This window comes from Cornus florida, unplaced genomic scaffold (genome assembly GCF_030987335.1).
Source record: "Cornus florida cultivar Cherokee Brave unplaced genomic scaffold, ASM3098733v1 CherokeeBrave_3.0.0_Hap2_Chr09, whole genome shotgun sequence".
NCBI lineage: Eukaryota > Viridiplantae > Streptophyta > Magnoliopsida > Cornales > Cornaceae > Cornus > Cornus florida.
Genome location: NW_026775579.1, coordinates 87,853,580 through 87,880,170, shown reverse-complemented (window position 1 = coordinate 87,880,170; position 26,591 = coordinate 87,853,580). Strand labels below are relative to the sequence as shown.

General features: G+C 33.6%; 1 protein-coding gene across 5 annotated transcripts; it reads left to right on the top strand.

The window, feature by feature from the left end:
- The first annotated feature begins 7,307 nt into the window (after window positions 1-7,307).
- LOC132274922 (uncharacterized) lies at window positions 7,308-26,083 on the top strand. 5 transcript variants are annotated; one of them, XR_009470563.1, is made up of 20 exons: window positions 7,308-7,680; window positions 8,300-8,358; window positions 9,746-9,827; window positions 10,037-10,104; window positions 10,993-11,062; window positions 11,970-12,051; window positions 12,619-12,683; window positions 16,372-17,424; window positions 17,587-17,649; window positions 17,731-17,777; window positions 18,373-18,418; window positions 18,519-18,598; window positions 19,579-19,692; window positions 20,404-20,485; window positions 22,513-22,638; window positions 23,952-24,032; window positions 25,072-25,197; window positions 25,293-25,501; window positions 25,591-25,680; window positions 25,784-26,083. XR_009470563.1 is itself a non-coding variant. In XM_059776287.1 (18 exons), the coding sequence occupies exons 1-18, from the start codon at window positions 7,378-7,380 to the stop codon at window positions 25,362-25,364; spliced, it is 2,619 nt and encodes an 872-aa protein (XP_059632270.1). In that variant the 5' UTR covers window positions 7,308-7,377; the 3' UTR covers window positions 25,365-26,083. The 5 variants fall into 5 exon arrangements, 2 of the variants coding, with proteins under 2 accessions (XP_059632270.1, XP_059632271.1); XR_009470561.1 differs by having other exon boundaries at window positions 25,591-26,083; XR_009470562.1 differs by having other exon boundaries at window positions 25,293-25,680.
- The last annotated feature ends 508 nt before the right edge of the window (window positions 26,084-26,591 follow it).

The following is a 26,591-nucleotide window of genomic DNA, read 5'->3' as shown; positions in this document are numbered from 1 at the left end:
ATATGATGATAACCATGACATTATTAACAGTACTAATGAATACCATTTAACATAATAATAACACCACCTATAGTAATGTTGTTTAAATGAATCACATTCATATCCGTACGGTAAACGGGCTATTTAAGGTTTAGAAATATTAATCGGCCATAATAATACTTAACGGGTATTGAAAAAATAATTTCGTGGCCCGTTAAACCCGTAAATACCAACAAAGTACCTAAAAATCCAAGTTTAAGGTTCTGGAATTTACAAAACAAGCCCTAGGGGTATTCTGGTAATTTCCAGCAGCTGACAGGGCCCCTCACGCGCCCCCACACGCCGCCCTAAGCTTCCCCACGCGCAGCCCAACCTTCCCCACTCTCCCACGCGCTTCCACGCGCGTCTGGAGAGTTCTACGCGCGCGCACGCGCTCCCACGCGCGCGTTGATGGCTTCTTGCTGACGCGGCGTCCTCCGGTTGGTTGGCTGCATCATCTTTCCTACTGCGCGCCACACCGGATCAATCCACCTATGCTCCTTTCATCCTGCGGCTGATGATTAGCGTGCACCATCATATGGTGTCCCGCGCTACACCGAATCAATCTAAGGATTCACAACCCATCTAACGGCTGCTGATCCATGCGCATGCTTGTTACAATACACCGCAACACACCAAATAACTCCGGTCACCTTTCTCACTGCCGGTGGCCGGAAAACTCGCCGGAGTCTCGCCGGAAATTGCAGAAAAGCCCCGGAAAAATCTAGAAAATTCTAGAAAAATCCCTAAAACCTTATTTAATTATTTTCAGCCACTATTAATTTCATAGGATATTAAATAAATATATACCATCCTATATAATTAAAATTTCATTAATTTAATAAACTAAAATTAATAATTTATTAACCTCATAACCTGGTCTCTATGCATGAAAATAAACTAAACAATTAATTTATTAATTCAAAGGGGAAAAGTAGATAATAACTTGCCTTTTTGGATTTAAAATAAATCCGCCGGTTGCGCGTAGTCGGGTAAATTTCTCCTATACCGGTCCAAGCTCCTTTCTTTCTCTCTCTTCCTTTCCACACTTTTACAATGGCTCACTAAAAGTTATAACTTTTTCTAACTCCCTTCCATTCCTTCTAAGGTAGGCTAGCTAATTTATATACAATTTATATAATATAAATATTACAAATATCTAATTTTGCATTTAACTAACCACATTCCCAACCATATGGCTTCAAGTCTTACCCATAAACATTAATGAAATCCTATCATAATCTCTAATTTCATCATGACTTATGATTTAATACTATTATTATTATTATAAATATTATTATTATTATTATTACATCAAAATACATTATATCATCATAATACTTTATAACACAAATATAATACTTTAATTAACTAATAATGCTTAATTAAACATAATCAACAAATAAAATTATTAATAATAATACATGCACCATTAAATGAACTTAATATAAGAATGGTAAAGAAATCTATACATTAATTAATTCAAATAAACTAAACTCTTTAATAAAATACGGGGTATTACATACTATATTAAATAAAGGATGGATGGATGTTGTATTATTTAGTATTCCTTTCCTGTCTAAATTCTTTTATTATTATCATTTTGTATTCCATGCTTGTATATTGCCAATTGTTTTTGATATCCCTCGTTTTTCGTGTATAAGCCTGATCAACTTATGCGTGGAAAATGTTGGGGGTGTCACACTTGTGATTTCAATTTTTTTCAAAAATATTTCAGTTTTAATTCATTCTTTAAAGATGATATCCCTTAATTGGTGGACCAAACCAAAATCAATTTTTTTTTTATATTTTGTTTTCTTGTTTTATAGTGACGTAGTTTATTTAGTTTCTTGTGATTTCAATTTTTTTAAAATAAAAAATATATGAAATTGGAAAAATAGTATTTAATATAGAATTTGAAGGGACAACCTTCCCAATTTCAGTTTTTATTCATTCTTTAAAGATGATACACCAATGGACCATTTTAATCATTGCATTAATTGTTGCTTCACTATTCAAATTTCAGTTATATTTGAAAATTTAATTAATTTTATGATTGTATTTTCATTTCTAACTCATGAGACAAGATTGAAATAATACAAAAATTATGAGAACCTCTTGCAAAAAGCTCGAAAAGGTTAGTTTTTTTTGCTTCTATGTTGATACAATAATTTTTATTCACCAAAAAAAAAAAAAAAAAGAGGGTATTTTGTTATTAATATTCTTTAATTTCCAAATTTTATTTATTAAAAACCTCAACTCTTTATTTGATCCTCTTAGATTTGGTTGTATTACAACAATTACAATATTGTTTTTGACATTTTGCTATCAAGGTAAATTTTCCTTTTGATTTTCATTGATTTGTAATATAGATTTTCATTGAATTGTGTTGTAAAGGTGTTGAGTTTTTGTGTATGTTTGTTTCTTTTCTATATGTTTGTTTGCCGAGAATAAACAAGGTAAAAAGTTTAAAAACTAACACAAGATTTGATTTTTTTTTTCCTTTTAAAAATCAGGTCTTCCCCAGCCGTGTTAATTGGAAACGCCACAAACGTTACGCTGTGCTCCAACAATCGCTTGTGACATTTTTCTATCAGGTAACTTTTTTTCCTAGTAAATATGAATACTTGTTGCCACAATTACAATATTGCTTTTGACATTTTGTTTGTTTTCATTCTTTACTTGTTTGGTGAGAATATCTATAAAAAAGATTTCACTTGTGGTGTGTCCTTGTTTCCATTCTTTACTTGTTTGGTGAGAATATTGGTGCCGCTAAGCGTGTGCACAAAATAATGCACAACACTTAAGGTTTTGAAATAATGTCAAGTGGGCACCATATTTTATAATTTATAAAACCACTAAACACTTATACTATAGAGTATGAAGCGAGTAGGGATCGTCCCAAGAGATCTAAACAATTATTGGTTCTCAGAATTGAATTATACTTTAGTATTAATGTGATTGCTAAAAAAGGTTTTTTTTTTGTGATTAAAACTAATTTTAAACTAAATGATTGCAATAAAATAAATATAGTTTAAGAGATTGGAAAGAGACTTAGGGTGTAGGATTCACCACTAAGTACATTCTCTAACTCATTAACTTTTAACTAATTGGGGAATAAAAATGTGTAATCTAGAATGTGGCTAATAATTGTAATAAAAAGTATAAACCATCAATTTCAAGCATGAATCAACTACCTAATGACAATTAAACTAAGTGTAGTGTAATTCACCAATTCAAAGCATGATTCATCAATTTAAGTTACAATTTCAACACACATTAATCTAGAGGGTAATGCAATTGTGACAATAAGTATGGATTTCAAGCACTAGTATGAATTGTCTACTTACCTAGGAATTAAATTGCAATTAAATTAATTAACTTTAAATTAGACTAACTAAGCCTGAAATTAAACTATTTAGACAAGACATTAACCTAATTTTGTAGTACAACTCATCTAATAAAAGCAATTTTCATCAAATCAAAACACAATTACATCTAATTAATACAATGTATAGCCATCACAAGATTCAAGTCACAAAGAAATCAAGTGTAGAAATTGATTATCATTCAAAAACATATAAGGCAATACGAAATTGACATAGACAATCAAATGAAAGAATTAATATATATATATCAAGATTATAACATAAATTACACAAATTAATCCCCAAAAGTCAAGAGTTAAGAATTAGGTTACATGCTTAGGTTTATCCAACCCTAAGTTGAAAAATCAGCCACTCATGGTTGATGGATGCAAGATGTCAACAAGCCCCATTCTTTGATTCATCTGGCTCCTCTTTTTCTTCTCTGAGCTTTTCTCAAGAACCCTAACTTTTTCCTCTTCGTGTTTTCCAGAGAGAATAAAAATATCGATACAGAATAATAATAAAAAAAACTTAAATAAAAATCTAATAATATTCACCTAAATAAAATAAATAATAACCCTAATCTAATGGCTCACTGGGCCTTAAGTAACAACCCTATTAAAGCCCAATAGTTCACAAAATAAGCCCAAACAATAAATAAAAAAATCTGTAATGTTGCCAAGTCCTGGGGGATCGATCCCCCCAGAGTTGGAAATTTCCTTTTAGCTCCATTTTGGCTCCGGGCTAATTGGTTTGCTTCTTCATCTTTGGGAACATCATCAAAGGCCCGAGATTGACCGCTTTCGAAGAATAAACACAATATACGAGCAATGGGCTACGACCTCTTTTTTGTCATTTTCTGAACTTTTTCTGAATATCTTTTACTTAACTCCAAAAAGGCTTTAATGGACCGTTTTTAGCTCATTTTAACTTTATTGCCCTGAAATACACATAAACATAAATTAGGACTAAAACATGAAATTAAGATAGATGCAAAGACTGAAATACCCTAACTTAGGTGCTGAAATGCGCAACATTTAAGCACCTATCAAATATCTGTAAAAAATTCACTCGTGGCTGTGATATTGTGTTTTTATTTTTTTCACTTATGTTTTTTTTCTCAATCTTCCATTATTTTCACCTTTTTTATAAAAGAATGTAATTATTATCTATTCCTAAACGTTTCCTTTTCATGGAAGACGTTAATTAAGAGTTTTTATGGTCCAAATTAAATTATCTATAAATATAAATGACGTATAGACTTTTTTTTTAATTATTTTTATACATTTTTCACATTTTAAAAAAAGAGTTTGTATATATTTTGGACTCTTTAGAGACCTCAAAAAATGATAATTATAAATAAATTTCTATGATTTTTAGCCTCTACGTTTCTGGTTGAAAAAAACTAAATTTAAGTTTCTATATGTTTTATACAATTTTTATTTTTTGTTATTTTTTATATAAATATTAAGAAAAATTCATTAAAAAGTCTAATTAAATCACCCATCACGCATTGATTCATACTTTAGTTTCATTAAATCGCCTATATATTGTTATTTTTTTTACTATAAAAGTGCAAGAATTTTCATTTTTTATACACATTTTAGACAATCTTTTGAATATTTATATACATTGTTATTTCTATACATTTTTTTTTGTTATTTTTATCATTTGCAATTTTTATTTTTACAATAAAAGTGTAAGAACTTTTTATTAAAGAGTTATACCTCTTGAGTTGTCCATTAATTAATTTTTGTCGTTAATTATTAGTATTAATTTTTTAAAATTAAAATTAAAACTATATTAAAATGTGAAAAACCTTTATTTTTATACATATTTTAAACTGTATTAAAATGGGAAAGCCTTTTATTTTTATACACATTTTATAGTATCTTTTATTATTATTTTTGCTTTTTATAAACAATTCTATTGTTTGAATAACTACAATCCTTGAGTTTCCGCATCTCCATTTTTGAAGAGTTACACTAATTGAATTCTCCATTTAATTTTTGGTGTAATAACACTACTATTAAAAGTGTATGGACTTTTTATTTCTATGTTATATACGTTTTATACAATTTTTATTTTTTGTTATTTTTTATATAAATGCTAACAAATCCGCTCACGGTTGTGGAGAAGAAATGTGTTTTATCTTTCTTTAGAGTGTGATTTAGATAGTGAGTGAGAGGAGAGATACACAGAGAGAGAGAGAGGGGAAGAGGAGGGGTGCCAAGAAATGATAGAAGAGAGATGGACTTGGAGGGCATTTGGAGCCGAGAATTAAAATCTAATTATTTCCATTAAGATGCATCTCACCAGTTCTCCAATTTTTTTTTTTGTTTCTATCATTCTATGCCGGTGTGATTTGATCTTCTATACATTTTTTTAATTTTCATGGTTGACTGACCACTATCTTTAAGCAGTATTCAAGCTATTATAGAATTTGAAAATTATAACTTACGTGGTCAATATTCAAATTGACGAAGATCTTGAAGATTTCATCATCGCAACATGATAGATTTTCATGAGATGGTTGTGGATGGACCGCATTGAATAGAGGAAGAATATTATGAAGACAAGCAAAAGAGAGCTTTATGAACTTTCTTGGGGTGTCAAGACCGAGTTAGTTCTAAATTTATAAGATATACCCTGTTACATGATGCTTTCCGAACGTGTTTATAGGTTTGGAGTCTTTTTCTAATCTTAAAATTGAATTGTTAGAAAAACAACATCTATTGAATCTTTTAATCCATTTAAGTACATTAATATGTAGAATTTTAGAAATTTTGATGATTGTTATGCTTACTTTGATTCATCACCATCGTAGAAAAGTAATTTGTGCAAGTATCTAGAGTCTTATAAATGTGATGATTGCTGCTGCATGGGCATTCATTCAGGTCTGTCATGGTACTACTACCCAAGAGGTGAGACTTCAATTGGAACGCGCACATGTTTTATTTTATTTTTTTTTTTTGACTTATTTGCTGATACACATCAAATCATGTCTTGATTGCCCAGAAACTACTCATATATCGTTGGAATGGTGACCGAGTGATCTAAGGCATCTCTCTGACTTATTTGTTTTGTCACTGTATTGAATACTACTGTCCTAAAAGTTGGAAATCTAATGCTCTTTTACAAGCCTTTAGAGCTCTGTTTTGGGTTAACCATTAGGTGTGGGTTGGGCTACTTGGCCTTTTTAGCTTTATCCTAAGCCTCTTATTCCTATCTCTCTTGGCCCATTTTATGGGTCTCTACAATTTATACATATACCTTTTTGAAAAACAAAAATAAAAAGAACAAAACAAACACACACAAAAAAACTATTGACTGAATACCAACGAAAGTATAGGAGGGGTCTTGTAGATCCTACTAAAGTAAGGGTATATGCTTAGACTTTACCTCCTTAGATAATTTGAAACATGAAAGATGCAAAATATTTTCAAAGGTATTACTTTATATTTATATTCATTATAATTTTGAATCAAAATTAAGTTTTTTTTTTTTTCTTAAATACATATTATTTATAATTATAAATTTATAAAATGCATGCTCATTTATGCAAGTTCATGATCTATTTTCAAGTTGAGATATAAAACATAGACAAAAAATCATTATTTAATGCTTATTCAATCAAGTGCGATAATCAAGTGTATCGCACGTAAATTATACGAGTACATATATATATATATATATATATATATATATATATATAAACATGTTACCATGAAAAAGAAAGATGAAGATTGAAAATCCTAATTGGACAAAATTGGTTTTATTTATCATCAATATGTGTGTGGGCATAAATTAATTAAAAAAAAAAAAAGGACCGTTAACCAGTTTGCTCCACGGCTTTCTGGGAGATTCTTCTTGTAATTACGTGGACGTACTTAACCACCAATATATACATATATTGCATTCCCACCAAAAATATTTCTTATCTTCCAAACAGAACAATTACACAAACTGCCACTCTCCCCCTCTCTCATCCATGGCCACTCTGCATATTCACCAAGCTCTTCTCCACTTCCTTCACTGTTCAACCTCACCTTCACCAAAACTCCCTCCTTTTCGAAACCCTAATTTCACTCCACTTTCCAGGAAAATTAGGGTCTTTAGATCAAGCTTTAGAGGCAGGGATGGAGTGTTCTCTGTTTGTTGTCTCTGCAAGGCGAGTTCCGGTATCGACGAGGTATCAGTATCGGTCCCGGAGGAGATTGAGCGGCCTCGGTTCGATGTCAATCTCGCCGTCATTCTTGCTGGTTTTGCATTCGAAGCCTACACAAGCCCACCTGTAAATTAATTCTTGAGTAATTCGATAATTTCAATTCTTCTCTTTTTGTTCTCTTGTATATTTTACCTATTCATTTGGGACCTGAGAAATTGATGAAAAGAAAATAAAAGAAAAAAATAGAAATTTATTGGATGCTTCTTATTGTTTCAGTTTGTGACGAGTGAAAAAATCAGTATTGAAAATAGCCGAAAAAGTTCAATCAGTGTATAATGAAAGGTTTTGTTTTTAATAACTTGAATGATTTCTGATTTCCTACATTTTGCTGAAATGGAGGGAAACAAAAAGAAAATTAGATCTAGAATTTTGTGGTACTTGCTGTGTTGGGTTCAAAAGAATGAAAAGCTCAACTCAATTGACCTGATTATCTAATTCTATAAGTCCTAGCTCTTCTTGGGTGCTGAGAAAATGGTGAAACTAAATAGGTTAAAATTAAATTTGGACTGTTATAATTTATGATTGCCTCTCAACTGAGCTAAATTATTTTGCAAGGCTAAATTGAGTGGTAGTTTTTGTTTTTTTTAGGATTCAATTCATAAGTGTCCACACAATTACTAGGTTCAGGTATATTTTTTCCAGTTTTTGATCCGCTTTGACTGATATCAGGTTTGTTTCTGACCAGGAAAATGTAGGAAAGCGTGAAGTGGATGCAGCTAATTGTCAGATGGTTTTCCTTTCAGAGTATGTACATAATTTAACTGATTAATCCAATAACAGTAAGCTTAATAAAGAAGTCATATCTTTAAGTAAAAATGTGATTTTCGTACTTCTGCAATAAAATATTATTTTGTTTAGTTGATAATCACCAAAAAAATTTGACACTCTCTAATACTGAAACCTCAGATACTTGGAATTATACCTTCTGTGAAGTAACATTTTTTTCTCTTTTCACCTTATTGACATCAAGTGAAGGAAGTAACAAGATGGTTCTCAATTTTCTTTAAGATTCAGTTGCTTTCTGTTCCTCTAGAGGGTAGCCCGTGTCAAGTGTTAATAAAAGTACCAAACGAGTTGTTAGTTATCCATAATGATAGTTAGATGGAGGGAGAAGCAACTTGGTTATCAAAGGTGTTAAAAACACTATAATCTGGACTTTGTTCCCATTAGTCAAGGTTGCTAGTTTATTCATGACGAACTGTAAATGTAACACTGAGGATATACTGTGAAATTTTTTGAAGACATGTACTAGTTGGTTAATATATTCTTGTATATGTATATCAAGAAATATAATGTGTTGTCCTTGAACAATGGTCATTTTGTCAAAAGTCGATTTGATCTATTAGGGCTGTCTTAAATAAAAGCGGAGGGGGGGAATATTTTAGAAATATGGAGAGTAGGTGCAGGAATGAAATAAGAGATTTTACAGGACATGGATTCAAATTAAAAAAAGGGTGGGGGGGGGGGGGGGGGGGGTGTACAATCCGGAGCAAGTATATGCATCACAGGAAACACTTTAGCCTGTCTCTCAGTCTCAAATAATCTTAGGAGGCCAATAGTGTCCAATGGCTCTTATATTGACTTGTATTAGAGATACTTCAATTCCCATCTTTTTAATTTTTTATGATTGTCGCCTTTATCTAACGCTTGTCATTTGCTCTTATCTCTTGGATCTCTTGTCAAATCATGGATATTTTTCTGATTGGAAGACAAAAGTGAATTGGTCTGCATTGTGTATTGCTGAACCATCTTTAATGGCTTTACGTCATTCCAATTGTGCACCTTAAGCTTCAGATTCTATTAAAACTAAAATAATAATAATAATAATAATAATAAAAGAATTGAGTTTAGATGGCATAATATCAGAGGAATGAATGGTTGATTTATGCATCAACTTTGGTGGCTTAAGTTAGTATTTGAAGGTTCTGTAGAAACAGAATATTTCTTATGAGATGTCACCTTGACATTAGGAAATGGTAATATGTTATAAGGATTTTGCTGGAAAACTCAGTTTGAGGCATTTCTGAATCAGTGTATGTATACAGACACGAATTATCAATCATAATCAAACAAAAAATCATCACACAATCACAGTTCAAGATAAAAGTTAAGTTTGATCTCGAATCTGTAGGTCATTTCTGCGTGAGATTTATGATGGCCAGTTGTTCATAAAGCTGAAGAAAGGTCTCAATTTTCGTGCCATGGATCCATGGGTATGTCATCCTTCCTGATTCTTTTTACATTGTCAAATACCTGAATTTCAGTTTTAGTTACACTTGCTGTTCAGCTTACTCTTATTGCTTTGGCTGATTCATACATTCTTTTCCCTATTTTTTTAATTATAATTTATCAATCCTCAAAGCCATAAATCTATATTGTTCAAATTGTTTCCATGTTATTTCAACCTTTTTTGTGCTTTCAGGGAACAAGTGATCCATATGTGGTCATGCAATTAGATAGTCAGGTTGTCAAAAGCAAGATTAAATGGGGGTAAGTAACTGATAATTTCATATATGTCCTTGAAAATTGTAAGGACTTGGTGAAGAGAGGGTAAAATGTTTGCACACAGCATGTTTTGATTGATAACTTCCATGTTGTTATACGATTTTTTTTTTTTTTTTTTAACAGACATCCACAGTTGGACTTACCTTACTGAACTTTTTATTTATACAAAGTGATAATTGGCAGACGTTATTGTGTAGAAAGATAACATAGCACATTGATATGTGAGAATCTTCAAATATATATATATATATAAAGATAAGGAAGAAATGATGTTAAGGTCTGATTTTCTCGTATTTCCTTTTGTGGTGCTTATTTTAATTGTACCTTTTAATTAATTATAGGAATCTGTACGAGTAAGTGGGTTTGTAGTGGTTTGACCTGTCCTAATTTCTTGTTTTTCTAATCTTAGATTAATTTCACTATTGCCCTTATCTTTTATCAGAGAAAGATACTACATGGTACTGTAGTTTTTGCAATCTTAAAATATTGAGTTATGTTGAAGGGGCATCACAAAATGTGATACTTATTTTATAAATATTTTTCGGTTGCTATGATAATGTCTATTTCTTGTTTGAGGTCTTATGAGGACACTCAAATCAACCCAGCCCAAAAGTTGCTCTTAGACCGTATCAGGAAGAGCATGATTTTATCTAATATCTGTGCTGCTTCCAATATATAGTTGTCTTATTGATGTAAATTACATACAAAAATAACGATGTTAGTGAATGGTGCAAATTCCTGTAATTATCTCTTTACAACTTCTTTTCATGTGTCTAAGCTGCTGATGTAGTGTTTTATATTCCAAAGGACAATTCCACACTTTTTAGAAACTTAAAAGTTTGATGTTTTGTATGGATGACGGAATAATGGCAGGACCAAGGAACCAACTTGGAATGAGGAGTTCACTTTAAATATCAAGCAGTCCCCAACCAAGAATCTTCAGGTTGTAATACTCTCTCTCTCTCGCTCCTGTTGTTCCTGATGTGGGAAGAAGCCCCTGCTCCCTACCCTAAGTTCTATAATATGTTATCTTCTCAAGTTGTTTAATGAATTGCACAGACACACACACCAAAACAAACTCGACAGATGTTGATTAAATAGTGGGTTACTACAGAATCAGAGAAGAAAAATCTCTTCAGAAATCTCATACTTTGTGAGAGAGATATAAATCATAATAGACCATCCTCCAGATTAGTCCTGTCTGTACCCAATCGTTACCTCCCCACCCCCAATTGATGTGTTTTGTTTGGCATTTATAGTAGAAATGTCCTTGAATTTTTGTTGCCCATCTTTGCTGATCCTTGTGAAACTTTGGGAACAAAACTATTCTCTTATATATATATATATATATACTTCGAGAACTGCATTAGTAAGTAGCCCCTTTTTTTACTGAAATTGACCTTATTTGTTATATCATATCAGTTTTATACATGGTTTGAATAAAAAATTGCAAAATGCCTGGAAACTTTATGAGCAGTATTGCATATGGTCTATCTGTAGTCTGTACTCAAGTTATTCACATTTTGGAAAATTGGGAACTTTAGCATGCTCATTCTTAGAAACAAGAATCTTCAGTTCATCATCCATAATGAAGATCACGCATGGGGATTTTGCACCACATTTTCAACACGTAGTTGTTCTTTAAGGCATCATTGATCTCCATATTTTAGACTATTCCTAGTTCTTGTATTATCTGAAATTAGATAACTAGGTGATTCTCCATGAATTGGCTAATTCATATACTGTTAAGTTTTGACCTTGAGAATTGCTATTATTGTTGCAAGGTGCTTCTAATTCTATTTTCTTTTCAACATTGCATCCTAATTTTAATATATGATATTTAAATTCAGGTTGCAGCTTGGGATGCAAATCTTGTAACTCCACATAAGCGCATGGGAAATTCTGCCATTAGTTTGGAATGCCTCTGCGATGGTGAGAATCCAGTGAATCACGTGCATGATATTGATTCTATTTTATTGTTTAATTTTTCCTTACTTGTCAGTGATTGAGTTTTCATTTATTCCATCTGTGGAAATGGTTTTGTTTACTATGTTAATCATCTAAGCAGCTGTTCTGCTTGCAACTAAAAGTTGCATCAACTTTTAATCCCCTTCCCCCTTTTGTTGACATTGTGTTGGAGTATATGAATAAATAAAGTTACACCCGCTGGCCTAAGCTAAAGAGCATTTGGTTGCTAATATGACCTTTTGGCTATGATAGCATATTAACAATTGTTAACCACCATCTACTCTAAAAGCTTAAGCTGTTAGAGAGTGTGTAACTGTAATATTTAAATCGTCTAACGACAACCAACTGCTTTAGAAGCTTAAGCTATTGGAGAGAGGTGTAACATATTCATTCAGTACAGAGTAATGGCTGCAATTATTCCCAATCGAATTATAGGTTATATGTTTTCTTATTTGAGAAGATTAGGTTTTTCATAAGGGATGCAAAATTTTTGTTATAGAATGATCAAATAACATATATGTCTTTTGCTAGGAGATCTGCATGAAGTGCTGGTTGATTTGGAAGGAATGGGAGGTGGCGGAAAGATACAGCTAGAGGTATCTTTTCTTTTTAAAACACTAAAAATAAATTGTTATGACAATTCATTAGTTTTAGGGCAAAAGTAGTACATCGGTTCTTTTTCTATTGTTCAAATTCAATCATTGTTCATGGAGATACTTATCTAAAATGTTGTTTATGTATCTCTAAACAATCAGAAGCTCTTACCAACTAATGAACTTTTTCCGAGCTTCCTCACCTGGAATACCCTAAGAGTTCTCTTCTTTCGGAAGATGAATGTCGTCTGCTTGACCTGGTTCTATGAGATGATGGCTTTCTCAATAATGCAAAGTCGGCTGGTTCTTTGATTTGCAATTGTACTGCAGTAACTACACTCTTATTGGTGAGCACCACGTACCACAGAGCTATAATTAGTTGGAAGGGTTAGTGCAGAAGTTGAATTGAGATTGATAATTCATGCTGTTTCCAGCTTTTGTGGCACAAGACCTTTCTCAGTTAGTTGGAAAATTTTGCAAAAGAGCCATGAGCTTGTATATAATGATGAAAAAACTCATCTAATAGGTACACAGCGGAGATTCCTACATCCACGATGGAGATCCGGCCAAAGATTCCACTATGTGAAAAACAGGAGATTACAAGTTTCAGCCCTCAAACCCTAGCTCTCGCTCTCACTCTCTTCTTTGCGATTTTCGATGTTCTATCCCCTCACTCCAAACCTAAACGCCCTTATATACCGGGCTACAAGAGAGTACTAAATAGGGTCCACAATCCACAAGCAAAAAATAGGTCAAGTTTTTTTTGGGACCACACAAAGCTCAATCATCGGGTCATCTGGTCAAACTGGGTCACGTTAAATTCAGGCCACAACATCACATATACAACTCTATTATCAGCCTTTACATATAATATAATTTGTATGACATGGGACAGCTTTTGTGCACTTGGAATAATGGTTCCTACAGTTGAATTTATGGTGGCTTAGCTGAACAAAAACTTGTAAATTTAGGGTTTTAAAAGGTTGGCCAAAAGTTGTACACTTTCAGTAATAAAAAAAGGTCAATCTCCACTTTGTGTCCAAGAATTTGGTGGTTGGAAGTTTTAGTTGGCAATTAATGTAGATTTTAGATGTTAAAGGCCAAAACAAGAGAACGATTGGATTTGATTAAGGCTTGGTATGGTAGAATTTTTGTGAGAAAATAGAGGTGGTTTGGTGGTTGTGAACTGTAACTTGAGTATAGTACTGGAAGAGAATAAGAAGCGTAAAAATAATCTATAGGTCCACTTAGAATTCCTTAAGAATTACAAGAAGTCAAACAAGCACACATTCTCATAACTTTATTCTTCATTAAATAGAAGTTTTACACAGATGTTTATTGGCTTCTGAAATACTACTGATGAACTAAGGCTTGGACTCTAAGATCAGAACCTTGGACTTTTAGAACATATATATATATATATATATTGACAGGTATGAACATTAAGGACACTTGGTCCTTCTAAAGACTCCTTACAAAGATCCGGTATAACAACTTTATCCAGAATTAGACCTACAGATCACTACTGCACTGCAAGCATGTCATTGGATCTGGAAATTACTAAATTATCTTACTCATGAAAATTATGAAAGCCCAAATGAAATTATACCAAAAGCATATGTTACTAAATTATCTTACTCCTGAAAATTATGAAAGCCCAAATGAAATCATACCATAAGCATATGTTATGAAAAATGCAGCGAACCCAAGAAACAACCGAGAAACACAACATAAAATAAACACACCACACACAAAGAACACAAAGATTTAGCATGGTTCGGCAAAGCCTACATCCATGGTGAATATCCAGCAAAAGAATTCACTATGCGAAAATCTAGAGATTACAGGTTTCATCCCCCAAACCCGCTCTCGCTCTCACTCTCACTCACTTTTTTGAGATTCAAATTTTCAGTCTCTCAATATCACAACCCTAAATGCCCTTATATATCGGGCTATAAGAGAGTACTAAAGAGGGTCCATGACCCGCAAGTAAAAAAAAGGGGTCAAAATTTAATCATCGGGTCAAAACAGGTCGCAACTCGACCCGGAACCAAATTCGGGCCACAACATCACAGCATATTATTTCAAATAAACGTAAATTCATACTTAATCACACCAGAAGTTGATTATACAATGTTTAAGGCATGTGTCATATTAAATTTCCACATGCTCTGCATTAAAGTAATCTCATATTGGTGGAGCATCCCACAGATTGGTGGAGAATACAAAACCAAATAACAATTGGGTGATTAAACAAGACCTCAGCTGCAATACCTTCCACCATTAAATCCTTTTATTGAAGAAGACCCCCAATTTTGTTTTATGTTTTGCATCTACATTTCAAAATCTCTGTACGAGCTTCCATTCAATCTTTATTCATGGAATCTTAACTATTTTGGCTAATCTTTCCACCAGTTGTTTAATTTCCTTCAGGTTTTCCCTTTCTATTTTTTTTCTTTCTTTTTTTTTTTTTTTTTTTTTTTTTTTTTTGCTGCCAACTTGTGGACAGTCTTTCGCTCTTATACTAACTAGCGCAGTAGGAGCACGAAGTGATAAAAACATCCCTTCTATAAGGAGGTTGCTGGGTATGCAGGAGCCTCATTTTCCTTGGAAGGCCATTTGGTGTACTAAAGCCCTCATTAAGGTGGTTTTCTTTTGATGGACGGCAGTTTTGGAGAGGATTTTGAGGATTGACAGTCTAAGGAGGAGGCATCAGGTTTTGGTCAATTGGTGTTGCACGTGTAAGAGGGATGAGGAGTCGGTGGTGAATTATCTCCTCTTGCATTTCCCAGTTGCTATGGATGGTTGCGGTTTGCTTCTTGCCTTTTTTGGTGTGTGTTTGGTTATGCCACTTTCCATGAGGAGCATACTTGAAGATTGGGATGGATGTATAACGGGGAAACAAGCTCGAGATGCCTGGAGGGTTGCCCCCCTATGCTTGTGGTGGGAGAGAAATAGGAGATCCTTTGATGGGGAAGAGACACCTATTTGGGTGCTCAAATTCTCTATACTTGGATCATTATTTTTTTGGATTCATGATTGGTAATGTAACTCTATTGAGTATCATATAATGTTTTGGATGGTCTGAGATTATAGGGGTTCTTTTTGTTTTTGTACTTCATAAGCGGGATGCGCTCCCCCTTTGAGTGCCTTTCAATGGATACTTTACTTGTAAAAAAATAAAAAATAAATAAAAAAAAGGAAGAAGCTATGATGTCTCCTACTAATAACTGTTACTGTAGCGTGAACAATGCTCTGCACTACATTAATGTTATAGTCAGTACTGCTACAGCACTCCTCTGCATTATTACTTCTGTGTTCGATTCTTTGGAGTTCTGATTTTTAAAGATTTACTTCTTTATATTGACGTATGGTAAAATAAAATTAAAGTGAACTTTGCTACAGATTGGTCCCTGCAGAAGAATATCGAAAAGTTGTTGATTTCTTTGTTTACAACTGAGATAGATTTTTATAGTTACCTGTGGCTCTTCATTGAACTTGTATCTCATTTTTATATATTACATTATTAACTGCTATAATTTTCAAGTTGATAATTTAGATTTTCGTTTTCTGTTATTTTGGAAGATTTACTTTATTGCTTTGTATAACCCTTGGAAAACTACAATTCCTAAAGTGAGCCATTGGTCAAATCATACCATTTAACTGATTCTTCCTATTGACATTGTTTCAGATTAAGTATAAGAGCTTCGGTGAAATTGAAGAAGGAAAGAAATGGTGGAGGATTCCCATTGTTGCAGAATTTCTTTCAAGAAGTGGTTTAGAGCCTGCTTTGAAGATGGTTGCTGGTTCAGAGACAGTGCCAGCACGCCAGTTTGTTCAATATGCTTTTGGACAGTTGAAATCTCTTAATGATGCATACCCTCAGAAAGATCGGCTTCCATACAATGATAAGTATGACAAAGAAGGTATTGGTCGATCTAATGATCATGTTATTGAAACAGACATGACTCCGCAGCTGGAGAATGGTTCAGAGACCTCTTTTAATGACATGAGCTGTAAGGACAGCAATCTGCCAGAGTTCCACCCAGATACTGGTGTTATGGATAATGGAGATACCTTTTCACCCGTGATACAAGTTGGTGAATCCTCACAGTCAGATAAACAGTTTTGGAAGACTTTTGCTGATGTTGTCAATAAGAATGTCGTTCAGAAACTTGGTCTCCCTGCTCCTGAGAAAATAAAGTGGGATGGGTTTGACTTGTTAAACAGGCTTGGTTTAGAGTCACGAAGAATTGCAGAAGCAGATTATGTTGAATATGGGCTTGCAACTCCAGAGGATCAGGATGCTGTTAACAGTGATGCAACAACTGGACCATTGACCATTGGCACTATCCGGTCTTCACTGCCAGATATTAAGAGGGTGACACAAGATATATTAAGGCAAACTGATTCTATTTTGGGGGCATTAATGGTTCTGAATGCTGCAGTTTCTCAATTAAACAAAGAAGGACTTATTGTAGGAAAGAGTGAAACCAAAGATGATAATTCTACCAAAAATGCTGACGATGTCCTTGGATATGCCAATGGTGAAAATCTTGCAATCCCACTGGATGGATCAATATTGGATGAAAAGAAAGCTGCGGAGATGAGGGAACTTTTTTCAACTGCAGAGAGTGCCATGGAGGCTTGGGCAATGCTTGCCACTTCTGTGGGCCATCCAAGTTTTATTAAATCTGAATTTGAGAAAATATGTTTCTTAGATAACACTTCCACAGACACACAGGTTAGGTTTTATCTTATCATCTAGGAGCCCGCTTTATATTCTAATTCTCTAAACTTGATGAAATTAATATGTCATCTTAAACCCCTAATTGGGTTAAATTAAATGCCATTATTGATCAGTAGGATCATATTCTGTGGATAACTAAGTTATAAAAAACTGCAGGTGGCAATATGGCGTGATCCAGCACAGAAAAGACTAGTTGTTGCCTTCAGGGGAACAGAACAAGTAGGCTATTTTGTCATGTTCATCGATAGAGTTAGTTGAATAAAGAATTTAGTTAGAAATGCTGATTTATTCATTTTTCAGGCTAAGTGGAAGGACTTGCTAACAGATTTGATGCTGGTTCCTGCCGGGTAATATCTTAGTTCTAGTTAAGATATGGAATGCTTAATAAATTGTCTTTCTTTTTCTTTTTTTGGGTTCCCCGAGAGGTCCATTCATTCAGCGTATTTAGTTTTTGTTTTGCTTTATTTTTCTTTTTCTTTTTCCAAACCCCATAATGGTTTCAGTGGATGTGGGTTTGTAATTTGGTACAGAAAGATTAGCAGCATATATTGTGAATTTCATGTCATTAGCAGCAACATTTTCATACTTTATTACAAAAGAGCATAATCATCTGGAAAACAAGCTTCCACCTCAAATGATTAAATTGGTTCATAACACTGTTGTGGGTAAATGATACTTGATGATTTTTTATTTTGTAATTGTTACCAATGCTTATATGTCATAATTTTCCTTTCTCTGCTAATGCATGTCTAATATATTTCTTATTTATGTTACATTTATGCAAGGGTTTTCTAGCCCTGGCAATTTGAAGTTTTCATATACATTAGGTTTACTTTCAATACTAATTGATTCTTCTAGTTGTGGCTTTCGTAACTTTAAGACAGCATTTTATAAGTTATATATTTTGCTTCCTTATTGTTAACTTCTCTTCTACTTCTACAGGCTAAACCCTGAAAGGATAGGTGGTGATTTCAAGCAAGAAGTTCAAGTATGATCATTGTTTTGTGGTTTTAATTTTAAGATAATCCATGATGACCTATCTTATCTACTTCATTTTCATGATTTGTTGAATGGTGCTTTTTTTTCAGGTTCATAGTGGTTTTTTAAGTGCATATGATTCAGTCAGGACAAGGATTATTTCTCTCATTAAACTGGCTATTGGGTATATGTAAGTAGTGCTATTTTATGAATCTAGTTAAGTTTTGCCTAAACTATAAGCTAATGAATGGTGTTCCATGAGAGGAAATATCTGAACAGTAACCACCTCATGGACTCTTCACTTGGTAATTTTGCTTCACTTTTATTTTAGTTTTTGTCTTATGCAATATTACTTAGTAACATTAGTTTTTCTGTTTCAAGGTGTTGAGATGAGTTGTGCTGAAATTTAAAATTGTGTGATGTGTGGATTTATAGATGTTACTAAATTTTGTTTTATATACATCAGATTTCAAACTAATCTTCTTTTTCTTGATTTGCTTTTAGCTTTTCCCTGCTCCTTATCTGTCATTTTTCTATATTTGTCATCTTGGGCTTTTTATGGATTTCGTCATTGTATGAGAACCTTTTACACGATATTTTTCTCCCTTAACACATTCACTCTCAAAATTGGAAATGTATATAAGCTTCGCAGCCTGAGATATACACTTAGTGATAGGATCACATTCTTGGGGCCCTCATGTGACATAATTTGGAGGCAAAATGCACCACTGATTGTAGACTTTTCTTTTTCCTTTTTTTCTTCTTCTTTTTTTCTTTTTTTTCTTTTTTTTTTTCCCTTGAAAGCTTTCTAACCTTTTTTGTGTTTAATCGTAATCTTCAGTTTGAGTAGTGCTATAATATAAATGCTATATGATGGTTAATAATCCCGGCTGTTACCCCTTTGTCATTTTTCTGGTTGCACTGTCTGTAATGTTGAAGACATTACTTGAACATTAACTTATCCATGTCGATTTTATATGTCAGTCTCTCCTTTAGACTATGAGATCACAAATCCAGTGTTCCTTGCTATGGTCTTTAGCAATTATCTGTTCATATATTTTCTCCTTTGCAGCTACAAATCTATATATACACACGTGCAAACAACATATGCATATCATGCAATGTGGTATTTTTATAAAAAAATCCATAACCAAAATGTGATTTGTGCAGAGATGATGGTGATGAGGTGCTGCAAAAGTGGCATGTTTATGTGACTGGTCATAGCTTAGGTGGTGCATTAGCTACCCTCCTTGCTCTTGAACTTTCATCAAGTCAATTAGCAAAGTGAGTTCTTTTTCCTTCTACTCGACCTAATTTTGTCTTCTCCATCTGTTCTCGTGATGATAGCATGCTGTTTGCAACTGCACAAACAAATATGTGGTGGGAAAACTTCAAATTTCTCCAATCCACTCCAATCCTTTAACAAAACTATGTGTTTCTCTACTGGTCTACCTCTGTCCTAGCAGATTTGGGTCTTACCTTCCAAGCCCTAGGTCAAGGTTTCTAGACTGGTAGAGAGAGAGAGAGAGAAAAAAAAAAAAAAAGTGTTTCTTTTACACAAGTTGGTATTCTCAATTTCTCTTTATATGTACTGGATGTCCTGCTGGTCGTCGTCTCCTATCATCTTATTTACTCTTAAACTTCAATAAAGGAAACTTACCTGATATTACAACACAGTTTAAACAGGTGTATCTATTGCCTTCTCAAACCTTTATGGTGTTATTTTATTTAAATGATGTGAAATTCAGTTTATTTATTTCGATTAATCCTTTCAAGTATGTGTTAAAAGATCAAGTTTGTTAAAATATTTGGAAAGGACTGGTTAAATTTTTAAATCCATATAAGGTCAAGTTGATATTCATGATATATTTAGAAATCCAGGAGATTATCACATGCTTGTCCTGTAAAAGCTAGAGTGTTTGGTTGTTTTTTTATGAAAGATATGAGTGGCAATTTGGATGCAAATTTATCTTTCTACTTCTTCGTTTCTGTTAGGCGTGGGGCAATTTCTGTGACTATGTATAACTTCGGATCTCCTAGAGTTGGAAACAAAAAATTTGCTGAAGTTTATAACCAGGTAAATTACTGTCGCAATTTTAGTTTTAATGTTGTCAATCATAAAGCTTGGATGTTGATGATGTATTGGGCAAAGATCCTCCCTTTTCTACATTCTGTCCCTTGTATAAAAGGCTACCACAAGAATAATTAAGTTCTAGTATATTAAGGGAACAGTGTTGGTCTGACTGGTATAGTTTGGTAAGACTGTCTAAATACTTCCAATTGGCTATGTGAGAGAACTTATGGGTAAAAAGTATTTAAAATTGCATAGCGAAAATAAACAAACGCCTATCAGAAAAAATACCTTTTCTCTTTATACCCAAATAACATATCATTTTGACCCCTCATTTTGTCAATTTTTTTTTTTTTTTTTATTTTTTTTTTAGCACTTGTCATTTTTATTTCAGTGATGCCATTTTTTAACATCATATTTTCTCATTTCCATAAAACTCCAAAAATTACATTTTAGCCTCACCATTTTGTTAATTTTCAAAAAAACTCAAATTCTAAAAATATGCCACATCACTTCTTACTTTCTTATTTTTCTAAAAATCATGAAAATTCCTAGATATGCTATTTTAGTCCCCCAATTTGATTCAAAATATGTTTTAACTTATTCAAAATCATTTTTTCTAAAGGAAATTCTGAAACATTTTCCATAAGTTTCTCTAGAAATCAAAATTACCAAAGGAAGAAGGATTGAATATCCAATTATTTAATCCTGAATCAACCCATGGTTGACATAAAGTTAAATCCTTAAGCATTACACTCATTTCCAAAAACCAAAAACTATTTTTTTGAAAATAAGTCAACTTGAATTAATTATTAAGGATAAAGATAAGGGAATATTGTTTCAGAATGTGGTAACTATGGAATTTCCATGGCTGTTCCCGATTCTATAAATCATGGTAACATAGATCTATATGGAGTTACTAATTAGAGGACCTTTAAAAAAAATATCAAATTACTTTCCCTAAAAATTGCATTTTCAGAATCTGATTTCGAAGGTGGCCTAACACATCTAATCCAATGTTAGGTGGTGATCCCCTACATTTCTACATATGGTCCTCATTTAAAATTATTTTTCCATTGCATCAAAACTATCTTCCAATTCACACCATCGTTCCATTAGCCTTGTCACAGCCCTAGTATATGTGAAGGCCCTATTTCAAACTACTTTTGTTGCATTTCAATTCACATCATTCCGTTTCTTATTTTAAAAAATCCAAACCACCACTTGGAACAGGTGCAACAAAAGACACTTAAAAGCTGCACACGAGCTACATCACCACTATTAAACATGTTTATAGGTTAAATAGAATTCATTAATGATCACTAATAACATTATTTGTGGGACGAGTGGATCATTTTGGTGGGGGGGTGGTGAATTGAGTTAAAACGCATATCAGTAGAACTAACGTGAGTTGTGCAAGCAGACACCCATTATGTTCCATATTGACTCCTATCCTACGAGGTAAGCTAACCAAGTGTTTCTCAGCTTGGAGGATTTAGAATTTGCAATTGAGTCTCATCTTGAGCTTTCTAAAACTTGCTATTGACCAGTTGTTTGTCTCCTTCAGACCTAATCAAGCATGGAGAGAAAAAGATTCCTTCTTTATTTAATTTCTTAGGAAAAAGAGGATTGCCTTTGGCTTGGGTGGTTTGATTTCAGGAAGTCCCTAACTAGGAAATATTTGCAGATAAGTGATGCACTCAATATGTTGAGCAATCTATTCACCGAGTTTGTTCTAGTCATTTAGATTCCGGAAGAATATTAATATCTAGAACTCTTATATAAGCATCGTGCCCATAATATGGCAAGTGATATTAGCCACTTCATTGGGCCTGATTATTGACATTTCCTTGAAAAGTTTTTTTTTTTTTCTTTTTTTTTCTTTGTTTGGAAGTTCATTTAATTGAAAAGTTAAATTTTATTGTTCCTCGTGTATAGGAAAAATTATTTGAACTGTCTTCTTTTACATATTATCAGATTGTTATAGACTATTCCTTTGTTTAGCCTACCAAGTCTTGAGCATTACATTGCAGAAAGTTAAAGACAGCTGGAGAGTTGTAAACCATAGAGATATAATACCAACAGTTCCACGCTTGATGGGCTACTTCCATGTAGCTCAACCTGTATATCTTGCAGCTGGAGATCTAAAAAATGCCATGGTGAGTATTTGATCTGGAAATCATATTTTGTTTTTTTTTTTCTTGTTTGACCTGCTCTGAGGTTTGCAAATTCCACTCTCAGATTAAACTATCTCATAAATCACTCTGGCATCCCAGAGTTAATGGTTTACAAGCAGAAAATATAAAAAGACAAAACTACTCTCACCAACAAAGAATATCCGACTTACCGATGTCATGTAACAGCGTAAATGATAAAACCCACCCAATGTGTTGGGTGGCAGTTAATATATAACAAAGTTTGCTGTTATTCCATCATTTAAAAGGATTAGAAGGGTAAATCGGTAATTTCATTCCGTAGAAGGGTAATTTTAGCATGAAATAAAAAACTTCCTGATGGCTCTAATGGACCGTCAATGGTGGGACCTACCTTTATATTTTACCAAACCTCAACGGAGGCTGACCACAATTTTAACCAATGTTTAATCTGAGGTTTGCAAACCTGAAGAGTGATAAGGGCAATTTACCCAATAAAATTCAGGAAAAAAAATTTACCCAATAAAAAATAAACTACTTCAAGTCATTGACCTTGTCCTGTTGAAAGATATCACTTTATCTTCCATCCACTTTAAACTTCGTTAAACAAATAGTATGGATAGATGGCAATTCATTTTTCTTTCTTTTCTTCCTAGTTGAAACTCACACACCTACTTTGCCCCCTATGGGAACTTGAACCGTCAATCTTCTAATTTGAAAAGTGAGAAAGTACCACTAGGCTACAGCCCTTGATGGTGATAGATGACAGTTCTTACTAGTACTAAATTCTGATTATTATGTTGCTGACTAGAAGTTAACTGTTGTCTTGGCTGGTTGACTTAACCCTAGAGAAAATCTGTGAGATACTGAGATATATAAATTTCACTTTAGAAATGACTCGAGGGCACTTTTTACATGAGCATTTTCAAGCAGCTTTGCAATTGATTCTAGCAAATCTTTTTTGACTGCCACATCCATGCTACAGGGTATATTTCTTCCCCTTCAACACTTAAAGAACCGTAAAGGAATCTGTTTCTTATACATTTTACACGATATTAGGTTTATTTAAATTTTAATCTACTTTTCATCAACTAAAATAAATAAATGCAGTATTTTTACTACTTGGTGTGGCTGACAAAATCCAATGTTATCAACTTATTTTCTTCATTAACTTCAATATTTGGCAGTCATATACTGCAATACACTCTTTAATCATAAACAACATTTAAAATTTTGCACCCTAATGACCAGGACTTGCCCGTATAAATGTTAATCTTATCTGGAATTGCAGTTTTTATGGTTAAAACATGCTATTTCAGGAGAATATGGAGCTCTCGGGAGATGGTTACCAGGGTGATGTAATTGGGGAGTCCACACCTGAAGTTCTCATAAATGAATTTGTATGTTTCTTGTCCTTTACTCCTCTTCTCTTTGCGGTAGTCTATTTCGTTCATTGTTCTTATATATGATATAATATCCATATATCCAGATGTTTCCCATTAAATGATCAATGTCATTGGTATCCTTGGGTTGTTGATAAATCATCAATGTTATTTATGTCTATGATGATGATCAACACATCATGATTCTCGCTTTTATCTCGTTACTCCCGTATGAATGGGGTCGGCCTATGTCTCTGATATAATCGACATATTATCGATATGGTAATATATCCACTTGCGAGGTTGAGCCTTGGCACAACAGTAAGGTTGCTCCATGGTGACCTGGAGGTCATGGGTTCAAAACGGGAAATAGCCTCTCCGCATGCGGAGGTAAGTCTGCGTACATATTACCGACCCTCCCCAGACTGCGTAATGGCGGCAGCATCGTGCACTAGGCTAGTCCTAACATATCCACTGGCATGCAAGATATTGGATTGATATTTTCAGTGATAGTCGTCTTTTTGTTGTTTGATTTGTTAGATATAGAAAGGCACACAGCCTTTCACCCAGTTTGATTTATGGCTGGGGAGGGCTACTTCCATTGTGTAGCCATCCAATGGACTAAAAAGAAATCGGAGGGCTAGAAAGGCGTCACCATTTGCTCAAGGCAACACATTCTTCAGTGGAACTGTGGTTTTGCTAAAACATTTTTAACAGGCTTTTCTAGCATGCATAATTGATAGTGGATATAATATGCATGTTATTATTTTGTTTGGTTGATGCTATAATTTCAATTAAATGAATTGAACTTTTTAAATACACAGTCTACAACAAATTATTTTGTTTAAACTTTTATGTTTCATGCTGATCAGAAAGATAAATATCATTTAAACTAAGTATGAGTGAGCTGTCTATGAATCTCACAGGATCGGATGTGTTTTTCTTCAGTTATGTCCACTTTCTTGATATTCCCTTTATAATTGTACGAGTAGATTCAAGTGTCAGAGGTACCATTCTGATTTCTGACCTTGTTTCTGATGGAGAAATTTTTATACAGATGAAAGGTGAGAAAGAACTCATTGAAAAAATATTAAATACGGAGATAAACATTTTTCGCTCAATCAGAGATGGGAGTGCACTTATGCAGCATATGGAGGATTTCTATTACATTACACTGCTGGAGGTATTGGCTGTCCATAGTTCTTATGCCTACGTATGATATTCACAAAACCTGTGATTGTTCAATTGATTAACTCCTAAACCTCTTTGCCTTTTCAGTATGTGAGATTGAACTACCAAATTGTTGCAACGTCGCAAATCAATGAAGAAAGTAGCATATCTGTCAGTTAAGAAGGCTATGGTGTATGATGACCGTGGGCAAGCTTAAATTTGCAATTTGTTCGGTAATTATTTGAAATATTCTTGAAGCGTTATCTGGCATCATGCCCACGACAGACAATATTTTCTGTAAAGATCCAGTCATTCAGGTCAATTGTGCAGCCTGATGCAGCCTTCCGTTTTCACAAGATTGTGGTATTTATTGTATGCCCTTCCTGATTTGCAAGATCATGTACAGGTTGATGATTGAAAAATGAATAACATTCATAGTTGTATATGAACTCTCAGTTTCCTCAGCAAGCAAGATACCAGACCTCTGTTCAAAGGGGTAAAGTACCAGACCTCAAATTCTATAGCTTCACTGCAGGTTTGCTTCGAATCCATTATGCCCATGTAGATGCTGACCACTCTTCCCTCTAGAGCTTTTCCAGGTGGGCAATTGAATCAGTCCAATCATCAACCCATACATCGATTTGTTGGCATCATCACATGGCCACTGTCAAGTAGTACTCAAGAACCATGTCGGTGTCTCTGCAGCTTAATCACAGTATATTTTAACATTAATTATCTTTGTTGAAATTAAGTGATACCATTTAAACTAAAGCACTTGCTAGAAGAAACTAGATGAGTGAAGGACGTTCCAAATCCTGTGAAATAATCACTGTTTTTAATAAAAGGTTCACACGTATTTGTACGGATTTGTAATAAGTTTGGTTGCAATATTATTTGTCCATTTGTGCGGTGTGTAGGTTTCTGAGCATTATTGCTTTCTCAAAGAGTAACCTGTGAGATAATAAGTATGTTAAATGTGGATAACAACTCTGCTACTTGCACTAATTAGAACATCAATGCTGTTGAACAAACATGTACTTTGAGCCTGCAGAGTAGGTGACTTGAAGACTTTTCCCAGTTTTTTTTTTTTTTTGTTTCATTGGCAAGAAAACTTAGGCACCCATTTGTTTCTACAGGAACTCTCACCATTCTTTTGGAAAGTTGAGGAGATATTACTAGGCTACAACCTACCATTCCTTTGAAAGGTTGAGGAGGTAGATATAACCTTCGGCAGATACTTTCTTGATAAACCACTAGAAAAAATTTTCCCCCAAAAGTTAAACCACTAGAAATTGAGCACTGGAAATCCTCCTCTTTATTTTTCACCTTATCCCCCTACCCTCAACCCAATCAGCTCAACTGTTAACATGATTGTTTACTGGGCTAAGTTTATTATGATAATGAAGA

What these genes read in the sequence shown, in the direction of transcription:
- LOC132274922 (XM_059776287.1), top strand. Translation starts at nt 7,378, where the DNA reads ATGGCCACTCTGCATATTCACCAAGCTCTTCTCCACTTCCTTCACTGT. An exon ending in CCCCAACCAAGAATCTTCAG is followed by an intron (nt 11,063 to 11,969) that starts GTTGTAATACTC and finishes ATTTAAATTCAG; the next exon opens with GTTGCAGCTTGGGATGCAAA. An exon ending in GCGGAAAGATACAGCTAGAG is followed by an intron (nt 12,684 to 16,371) that starts GTATCTTTTCTT and finishes ACATTGTTTCAG; the next exon opens with ATTAAGTATAAGAGCTTCGG.